This window comes from Symphodus melops (genome assembly GCF_947650265.1).
Source record: "Symphodus melops genome assembly, chromosome: 7".
NCBI classification, from domain to species: domain Eukaryota; kingdom Metazoa; phylum Chordata; class Actinopteri; order Labriformes; family Labridae; genus Symphodus; species Symphodus melops.
Window position 1 is genome coordinate 13,845,695 of NC_136697.1, and position 10,289 is coordinate 13,855,983.

A 10,289-nucleotide genomic window follows, 5' to 3' on the forward strand; every position below is an offset into this window, starting at 1 on the left:
TGTTGACATGGATAATACACAAACAGAGATAGCTGAAGGTTTGTTTGGGGTATTAGAGTAGTTTTGGGCATGTTGCAATTGAGGTTGGACTTTGGACAACCTCTCAGGTGGAGTGCTATTCTAATCTTTTCTGTGTGAAGTCCGATGGGACTAAATGAAATTCAAAAATAATAGAGGGAACATAAGAAGTAAAAGTCTGTTGCAACCATAAGTGTACGGTATTTCTAACAGTTCAGTGCAACTATTGATTTAAGAAGGACCTGGTCTTTAGCCAATATTTAAATTACCTTGCATTTGTTAGTTAGTTAGTAGTTTTGTAAGTTCCACTACAGGGAATAAAACGAACATATTTGCTTGATCTTTTTAAAAAAAATGTTTTTTAAGAACAACAAACAGAGCATATTCAAAGTTATTAATAGTTTGACTACACAAATTCGAAGTTAAGATTCCACAGGTGATTGAATTGTTTATATATGTATTTCATCAACAACAATTTCTGCTGGATCTGGGGTTTGTAGTCAATTTTATTTGCATACTTGTTGAATTTGGGAAGAACCCGGTGCACCGTGAGAAATGCAAAACAGAAAGACGAAGAAAGCCTGCTGAGACAGCAGTGCGTACCAGTGCGCCACCTGCTGTTCAAAAGTTTTACTGCAACTGGTTCTTACCTGATCTTTGCTTTGAATAGAGAATAAAATTAATAATGTACAATATATTAGTTAAATCATTTTATATATAACTGTAGTCTTTACAGCCTCGTTCTTAAATTTGAACTCGCTGCATTTGATGTTTGAATGTAGAAATTCACGTTTGTTGCAGATCTCTTTTTATTATTGAACGTAACGTCACGTGATTCCTGTACCACGTGACCAGCAACAAAGATCCATGGCGGCGCACTGTTCTGCTGGACTTGTAGCGAGATCAGGTATCGCACGAAAAACGCTCTGCATACTCACCTGCTCATCTGCTCAAAGCACCGTCTGTCTTTCTATGTTACGTAAACATGATCGACTTTTTCAACAATCATGTGAAATACAACATCAGCGGTCATGTTTTCATGTACGGTCATGTACTTGAGTAGCATCAGTGAGCTGTATCAACCAGAAGAAGTCCAATTTGTGTGCTAATACTTGATTACATGAACTAGATGTTAACGTGTTTAAACACTTCTCTTTCAACTTAGACTTTTGCAGGATTACTATATAGTCTATATGACCTATATCAGGTGCACTTAGTTCTCAAGGCACATTAAAAGTAGATCCTACAAAAAGTAAAAGTAGCTCTTTTTATGATGCATTAGGTTGAGAGAAAGAAAAACCCTCTTGAAGTGTATATTGAACATCATTGCACATCCACAACTCTCATGTGGTTTCATAACAAACAGTAACAGTTATAATCATAGTAATGCTATGGTTATATCAAGGACTCTCATGTGTAAATGCAAAGCTTTTATTAGCTTCTATATCACATTGTTTAGGGAACATTCTCATTCAAAATTATGATGACTGTTTACATGTAATGGTTGCTGTATTTATGTCTGGAGGATATTTTGTTTTAGCCTTTTAGGGCTCAGGTATTTATTTAATATGTGTACCTCTCAATCAATCAATCAATCAATCTTTATTTATATAGCGTCAATTCATAACAGGCGTTATCTCGAGACACTTTACAAAAGCAGGTAAAGGACCTTACTGTTTGTCTGTTAACATTAACGAAAGAGCAGGTAACAAGACCATGCTCATTGTTTACAAAAAGCAGGTAAAGGACCTTACTTATGGCTATATTACAAGAGCCCAGAGCCCAGCTTAATCCGTCATAGCGTGGCAAGAAAAAACTTCCTTTTAACAGGCAGAAATCTTCTGCAGACCCGGGCTCATGACGGAACAACCATCTGCTAAACTGTGCTGGGCTTGAAAATGGGATGGGGGAGATGGGACAAGATACAGAAAGAAGAATAGGATAGGTTTGGGGGGGGGGTCTGGGCAGAACATCCTCGTGGGGGGGGGTTGTTTGGGCTGGCCATCCTCACCAACAGTCCCAAGGAACCTAAGAGAGCTCAGGAGCTCCCAGAAAAAGGAGAGGTTAGAATATAAAGATAGAGACAAGCAGTAATAAGATATGAAAGCTGGGAGAGAAAGAGGGAGAGAGAGATAAGAGATCCTGGTGCCAGTTCCCCCGGTAGTCTAGGCCTATAGCAGCATAACTATGAGCTGGTCCTACCTCTGACATGATCATATTAATCAGTTAACTTTCATGAATCTTCTACAATACATAGTGAACAAAAGAAAACACATAGTTGTCAGTATAAACATGAATACTCTAGTAAGGGGAAAAAAAAGACATTCTTTCCTTCTTCATTGTTTTGCTTTTTCTCTTTTTTCTTGTAGGATTTGGGGCCTTACTACGGAGGGTTTGTTTTGGTCCCTCAACAGCTCTACTGTGTCAGCAACGTCGCCGATTCTTCTGGAGGAAGTGGAAAAGTTCTCAAAATGTAGTTCGTCCTGCCACTGTGAGGCCTGCTTATGCAGTACCAAAGGTAGAGCCTCTCACATCAGCAGGTTTGGGAGTGGCTGCCAAAATTAATTGGGGACATTCGAAAGTTGCTGAAACAAAAAGATAATATTGTAGTTATCATGCTTGCTTTCTCAACCTTTATGTTATTTCCTTTTGACAAGGCTATATTCTGACTTCCATGCCAGGGTGCAGGCTGACCAACATGTCTGCTATTATATCCTCAATAGAAATACAGACAGTGTAGGGATTCAAGCATATTCTACGTATGACTTCAGTAAAAAATAAGAGTCCATTTTCAGAGACCTCTACATTTGTTGATTCTAATTTAATCTAGAATTTTTCATCTTTTCTTGTCAGAGAAATGTTCTGATGTGAAAAGGTGACTCACATGAATACATGTGTGAACCATGTTAGCGGTTTATCTTTATGTTCTGGCTGTAGCCTTCTTCAAAGCAGTGAACAATATGACTCCCACCCCCCTTCCTACCGGCTGTTTTCTCTTCTCTCTGTCTGCAGCACATTGTACGGCCTGACTATGTCGGCACTGGTTTGGTCCCAGAATGGCCAGACTACATAGAAATCAAAGGTCAGGAGCAGATTGAAGGCCTTGCTAGAGCGTGTCAGCTCGCAAGACAAGTACTGCTGTTCGCCGGATGCAGTCTCAAGGTGAGCAGCGACTCACTGTAAGAAAAGTTTGTTGTTCTATGTGAAGATTGAGCAACACAACCATTATGACCTCTGGCTTCCAGGTTGGTATGACAACAGATGAAATCGACTTCATCGTGCATCAGGAGATCATCAAGCACAATGCCTACCCATCTCCTCTCAGATATGGAGGTTTCCCAAAGTCTGTGTGTACATCTGTGAACAACGTGGTCTGTCATGGCATACCTGACAGGTAAACAAGGAGGACATTCACTCTTAACATTGAAATCAGTGTCTGTTTGGAGGTTGTATAGGTTCAGGCTGTGTAGCCATACTAAGCATGTTAAAGTATTGGAAATAGGTCTTTAATCTTTTTTGCTGTGGTGCTGGACTTGGGTGCAGTTTGTGTTGAAGTTAATGAGAGAGCATGGGAAGTCCTACTGTAGCCCTCGTATCTACATTGTTTACATGTGACTGAAAAATTATTATTGACAATAATTACATTTTATCTGGACAGCAGAATGTTAAAATACATGGATGTGTTTAACTAAACATATCTTTTCTGTTACCTTCAAAAGAAGAAACAGTGGAGCTTCTGTCAGTTTCCCTGGCAGAAGCTCCACTCAGCTCTCCCCTCCACAGTGTTAATGTTGAGGCTGATTCACTTTAAATCCCCCGCCTTAGATTTGAATGCAGTTGTTCGAGCTTTAGCTGCACATCTGTTCATTTGAAGCTCATTCCAGTCATTTGTTTTGAACCTTTTTCAATTTTTCCATATGTGCTGCTTAGTTTTTCATTATGTAAGTTAATTTGGCCTTTGCACTTATCAGTCACTGTAAGTCTTTGAATGCGCCATAATGTTTTTGTGTATATGTACCCTACAGTCGGCAACTTCAAGATGGAGATATCATCAACGTCGATGTCACTGTGAGTTTATGCCTTACCACACTGACATAAAGTCACCTGGAAACTGTGATTAGCTAGGGCAAAACTTTTCACTTATACTTTTGTGCCTACTCGTGTGTATCCAGGTATACTTGGACGGTTACCATGGTGACACCTCCGAAACATTCTTAATTGGCCAGGTGGATGAAGTTGGGCAGCGATTGGTCGAAACCGCCAGACGTTGCAGAGATGATGCAATCGCTGCTTGCAGGCCTGGAGCACAGCTTTGTGTTATTGGAAACACTATCAGGTAGACACACTCTCAAAGTATTGCCCACAATGATATTTCTCGAATGTGTGAGCTAAACGTTTTTGTACTGCTGACAGTGAAATAGCCCATGCCAGTGGCTTTCAGGTGTGTCCTTATTTCATTGGACATGGAATTGGCTCCTACTTTCATTGCCATCCTGAGATCTGGCACCATGGTAAGTTTTCATACACAACCCCCTCCAGCTATACATCTTGTATATATATGTGCAAACATACTTTGAATTGTATAAGATGTTTGCAATATTGATGGACTAACTTGACATAATACATTGTATACTGTAATTGTGTTGTTACTATAAAATGAAAGTTGTCACATTTCCAAAATGACTTTTTGAAAGTGAATCCTAATTATCTGTCTTTTCAGCTAACGACAATGACATGACTATGGATGAAGGGATGGCTTTCACAATAGGTGAGTTACCTTTTACACTGATTTGTGCTCATTAAAATGCTGCTTTGTATAAGTCTTTGGCTGATCATGTGTTTTTATTTTTAGAGCCCATACTGATGGAGGGTTCTGCAGAGTTTAAAATCCTGAAGGACAAGTGGACAGCAGTGTCAGCAGATGATAAAAGGTATGTGTTGAACCAGCGATGTCTTTGTACTGGGTTTTTTGTAGATAAAACACAAATTCCTGATTGAATTGCTTCCATGCTTGTGAAAGAGCTCATAAAGCCTTAACATTGTTTTTTCATTACAACTGCTTGTGTGTGGAAGTGTACCATGTGAGATACAGAATTCTAATGAATCAGCCTTTGAAGTGCCTTTTAATTTATTGTCATTCTTTAGAGAGTCCTGGCTAGCAGTTTCCCTTTGCTTGTAGTCTATATGCTAAGCGAAGCTAATTTCCTCCTTGCTCCAGTTCCACACTTATCCACAGAAAGGAGGATCAAGCTAAAATGCACATTTCTAAAAAAAGGTTGAAGTTTCCTTTAAAATCTCACGTGTGTTGTGTTTGTCTTGATTGGCCATCTTGCAGGTCGGCTCAGTTTGAACACACAGTGGTCATCACATCTGACGGAGTGGAGATTCTTACTAAACTGCCAGAAGAGAGCAATCTGTGACCTGCACAACTCTACCTCCTTACTGTTTAATGAAATAATTTGTTTGTTTGTTTTTTTAAACAAAACACAGCCAAGGGACTTAAATAATGACTCACCAAGAGTCAAATAGTTCTACCTTTAGTGGACACAACACAAAATATGTTTCTAACTGTAAAGTATGATGTATAAAACCATTAAAGAAAATTAATTATTTATTTTTCAAATAAAAGTGATATCATCATACATACAGTATCTGTATATTTAGGTTGACTAAGTTGTTATCTTTACTTCAGACTGGAACGCATACAGAGAGAAAGTGGTTGTGTTTGCATCTTTACTGTCAGGATGGGAATCCAATATGGCCGTGATTCAGGCCTTTCTTATGTTTGCCCTCCAGCATGCAAAGGGAATATAATTATTATAATTATTTCCAACTTACAGATGTGTGAAGCTTTCTTTTCCTGTTAGTTGGATAGTAATTGTGATAACAGTAACATGGGAACAAGACAAAAAGGGCCTGAGACAGGACTTAACCCAAAATCATGTCAAATGTTATTTAATAAAATCCCAACACCCCTACATCATCTCATTTATTATTCAGTCATATTTTTTTGTGTCTTAAAAAAATCTCTTTAACCCACATCTGTTATCTGAAAGTTTTCTCTTTGGGTTGTTGTTGGGTTCTTTTGGGTTTCAAGGTTTGTTATTCTATCATGAAAAATTAGATCCTTTATACTGTATAAAGATGCTGGTCTGACAAAGACTGCAATCATACTATAAAAATCCTATCTTAAAAAAAACCTGCCAGCCAACTTTTATGTAATTTACTCATGTACTGACATTTTCCGGGTTTTGACTTAGAGGGTCAAGAAATTTTGTGCACCCTTGATCATCCGTCTGAAATATAAAAAGTGCACATCTGTTATTTTTTACAGTTCGAAGACTTCAGTTTCAATTGAGTTCTGCTTCTTCGAGAAGTACTGTAAAGTCAAATACAGCCAGTAGATGGCAGCATATACCAGAACATATTAAAGCTAGTCTTCATGCGTTTCATTCCTGATGCAACACATCCAATTTGGCCGTTAAATTTGGTCTTAAACACAATTTAGTGTTGGAAATGTTATGATAATAAATCACTGTTGCAATCTTCCCTCATGGCATGACTTTCTCAGTTGCCTAAAATGAAAAGCGTGATTCACAACATCTCCAGACTGTTTTCAAGTCCAGCTAGAACAGATAGAATATTCAGAATGATGAATAAATGTGTAACAGCTTGAGAGAAAAAGTGATTTCCAGGCAGAGCAACATTGTGCTCTCTTTTAGATTTTTCCCCATCTATTTATATCTTCATATCTGCAGGTGGTTCAAATAAAGAAAAGAGATCAAACAACAAGAACAAAGACATCTGTCTAACCTCTTCTCAGTTTTTACAACATTTTCCAAAAGGTTTTCCATTTCTCACTATGATTATGGCAAGGAAATGATAGGTGTGTTAATTGAACGATTGTTGGATTAAAATGTGCAGTATGTGGATGAAGTCTTCACATGGTCGTACAATTAGAGGTTCTTGTCATGATTTTATTTTGGAGCTGTAATTGAGGAAGCATCACATAGAAAAAAAAAAGGAACAATTTGGATCGCAGCCCACTGGGTGTGTTTGCTTAACCTGCCAAATGCACTAACTGTCTGTGGGTGTGTGTGTTTCTGCACACATGCCACTGCGAGTTTGTGGGTGGAGTAGGAAAGATTAGGCAAAGAAAGGTGGGTAAGATATTCAGGAGTCTGGTCATGTCCAGCCAGGAAATGATTCACCTATGATTTTATTTGACGAAGTTTCTGGGATGATAAGGTTTATATTAAGGTGGTAAAACTGATTACACATTACATGGGACTATCAAAGTACGTTATAGCACTCAAATATTCAATGAAGGACGTTTTCGACTAAACGTTTTGAATGATCCATTTTAAAGTGCTATTCTTCTCACTAACAAACACTTAACAAATGTAAGAGTGAACATGAGTTCTACAAATAACTTTGTGAAATATGGTTATTTTCTTTATTTAAATGATTGAAATGTTAAAATAATTGCCATGTTGCTTACAAGTGGTTACACAAGTAATGTTCAAATTCTGTTAGGAGGTATGTTGCCTGAATTGGCGCTGTTGAGGTAAAAGAGGGGGACCAGGGGAGAAGAAGAAGAGAGGAGAGTGGAATGTACTGTACCTGTCAAGACGTTACTAAAGTTATGAGAAAGACCCAGAACGTGTGATTCTTTCATTCATTCCGTCCAACACACCCACGTCGCTTACACAAACACTACTCGTCGTTTAATTAAATGTGCGTTTGTGTTGCAGGAATGTGAGTTTCCTGTGAATCAGAACTTTGGTTGTGTAATTTTTCCTGAATGGCTTTCATTAGCACATGATCAATTAATATCAAAACATCTAAAAAATCTCAAAGATACACAAATGGGGTTTGAAAGCAAGACGGGGGGGGGGGGGGGTGAAGGCAGATAGCTTTGGGGAGGACATCAGGGGGAGTGGAACTGGGTGAGGGAGGAGCAGGGAGTGGCTGGGTGAGGTGTTTAGGATTGTGGTCATGAATGTTCTTGTGTCTCTCATTCTTCTCCTGCATGTTCAGACTCATTCCTCCTCTCTCCTCAAGCTCTGCAGTTCCCTTGTGATCCTCACTTGTTTACGTTAGGGCCCTCATTATTCACAGTTTATTAATACAGATTTAAACATTTGAGATTGTATTTATTCCTGCTGTGTTTTGTTTAGCAGTGTACCTTGTGGACTATTTTAGAGCTGTTTGATAATTGTTCTATCATACAGACGTGTAAAAAATCCACATTATTAGTTTTTCCATCCACAAAGATTTTTTTTTTTTTTTAATATTTGACCTTCATTTAGTTTAAACGTTTTCAAAACTATTTTGTTGCCCCAACAAAAAAGGAAGAATCCAGTGTACTATGTTTCTATAATAAATCTCCGTATGTTTGCCTTAGTGCAAACATTCCACCTACAACAATATATAAGTAACAGGCCTATTCAATTTCACCTAACATGTTACAAAATGAGCAGCGGTGCTGAACAACTAATCAAACTGTAACAAAAGAAGCAAAGCAGCCAAACGCTTTATTGTTTATTATCGGATTTTACATAGAGACAGAATTTATCCAGTAATGCACACAAATACATTAAGTGCCAACAGGACGCCCTAATTAGCAGGTCATATAATATAATATAAAATTATATTATATTATATATATTATATTATACACACACATATGTATGGAAACTTAAAGTGAAAATCCTTCTCTTGCCTGAGTGGTGTTAAAGACCCGATGCTCAGATAAGGAACTCAAAGCCTTAACTCTGTTACTTACAACTTCCACTCTTCTCTGCTGGAACAAGTAATGAACCTCTCGGTAGACGCCGATAGCAGCATTGACTCTGGGCTTGACAGAACACAGTGGACTAACATCAGAGATGACATGGCCCCCCCAAATCCCTGACTGTAGAAACCTTACACAGGACTTCTGACCTCGACCCCATGGAGAAGATAGGAAGTATTGTCAAGAGGAAGGTGAGAGACATCAGATCCAACAATACAGACAAGACCGCTACCAAAGGTCAGGAATATTTTACTTTGTATCTAATTAATCTATAGCATATAGATGTTTCAGTTTTGAATTAATGGAAATATTAATCTTTTCGTGATATTCAAATCATATGAGCTGCATCTGTATATAATAATAAACTCTCATTTACTATTTAAAAATATCAGTCAACAGAAGTAGATGGACACTTTAAGGTAAAAAGATTTGAGCTTGCATAGTGCATTTCCTGTCTTTTGACTACTCACAGGGCTTTTACAACGCAGGTCAAACCTATGTAGGTTGAGGCTGCTATGTAAAGTGACCATCAGTATTAGCTATCCCATTTATGCACATTTATACGTATTTATGCATTTTATATTGCATTAAAACGTTACAGAAGCACAGTGTGCATAGAAACAGTCTGGGCCACACAACCACACTCATGCATTCCCACACACATATACAAAGTGCTGTTCTCCACTGGCTCCCCTGTAATGCCTCTGTTACAACCTCGGTTCTTCTAACACCAGGTGGGATGACTTGTTCCCACAATTACGCCTCCATGACATTCATATTGAAGTTGAGACATTATAGGCATACATTTTGCATCTTCATCTTATATGAAACAAACAATGTTACAGTACTGGCTAGAAATTACTGAATCCCTGAAGTACACAAATCGGTGTATGTTTTTTTGTATGCTACAATTATTTGACAGTGTTAAGCTGGTCTAATTTCTGGATGATGAGGTCAATTTGTTTCTCCCATGTCCACACATACTATGTGTGCATACCTACATCTTTCTATGTCTGTGAGAGGGAGACCGTTACTTATCACACCTACCTGGGATCTCACTGAGGGGCACCACTGGAATTCTTGGTTACCTTGGTGACCTATGACTTATGGCATTAGCAAAGTGACGCATCATTTTCAGACCTGTAGAGGCAGATTTATCTGACACACTGATGCACGGGCATGTACTGAAGTTGATTATGCTTTTTCGTAGGGACAAACCACCTGGAGGCATGAAAAAACATCTGAGTTTATTAGTTGGAATTAAGCTTGCACTGAGTTAGGACAGGTAGCAATACGAACATCTTTACAATGAATGGGTTTGTTCACCATGATGAAATGTTAAATGATTCAAATACCTCACTACTGATTTATTCTAGACAGGAATCATTTTCTAAACCCAGCTTGGAGGTGATAAATCAATCTTCACACTATGCATGAACAATCAGCAGCTGTTGCTTAGTGTTCATTATATCCA

The 10,289-nt window shown here is 38.3% G+C and overlaps 1 protein-coding gene across 1 annotated transcript; it reads left to right on the forward strand.

Annotated features, from left to right (window-relative positions):
- Positions 1 to 815: 815 nt before the first annotated feature.
- Positions 816 to 5,675, forward strand: metap1d (methionyl aminopeptidase type 1D (mitochondrial)). Its single transcript, XM_079349316.1, has 10 exons — positions 816 to 925; positions 2,388 to 2,536; positions 3,031 to 3,180; positions 3,264 to 3,412; positions 4,044 to 4,086; positions 4,191 to 4,354; positions 4,432 to 4,529; positions 4,739 to 4,786; positions 4,871 to 4,949; positions 5,354 to 5,675. The coding sequence occupies exons 1-10, from the start codon at positions 886 to 888 to the stop codon at positions 5,436 to 5,438; spliced, it is 1,005 nt and encodes a 334-aa protein (XP_079205442.1). The 5' UTR covers positions 816 to 885; the 3' UTR covers positions 5,439 to 5,675.
- The last annotated feature ends 4,614 nt before the right edge of the window (positions 5,676 to 10,289 follow it).

What these genes read in the sequence shown, in the direction of transcription:
- metap1d (XM_079349316.1), top strand. Translation starts at nt 886, where the DNA reads ATGGCGGCGCACTGTTCTGCTGGACTTGTAGCGAGATCAG. An exon ending in TGGACTTGTAGCGAGATCAG is followed by an intron (nt 926 to 2,387) that starts GTATCGCACGAA and finishes TTTTTCTTGTAG; the next exon opens with GATTTGGGGCCTTACTACGG. An exon ending in CTGCTTATGCAGTACCAAAG is followed by an intron (nt 2,537 to 3,030) that starts GTAGAGCCTCTC and finishes CTCTGTCTGCAG; the next exon opens with CACATTGTACGGCCTGACTA.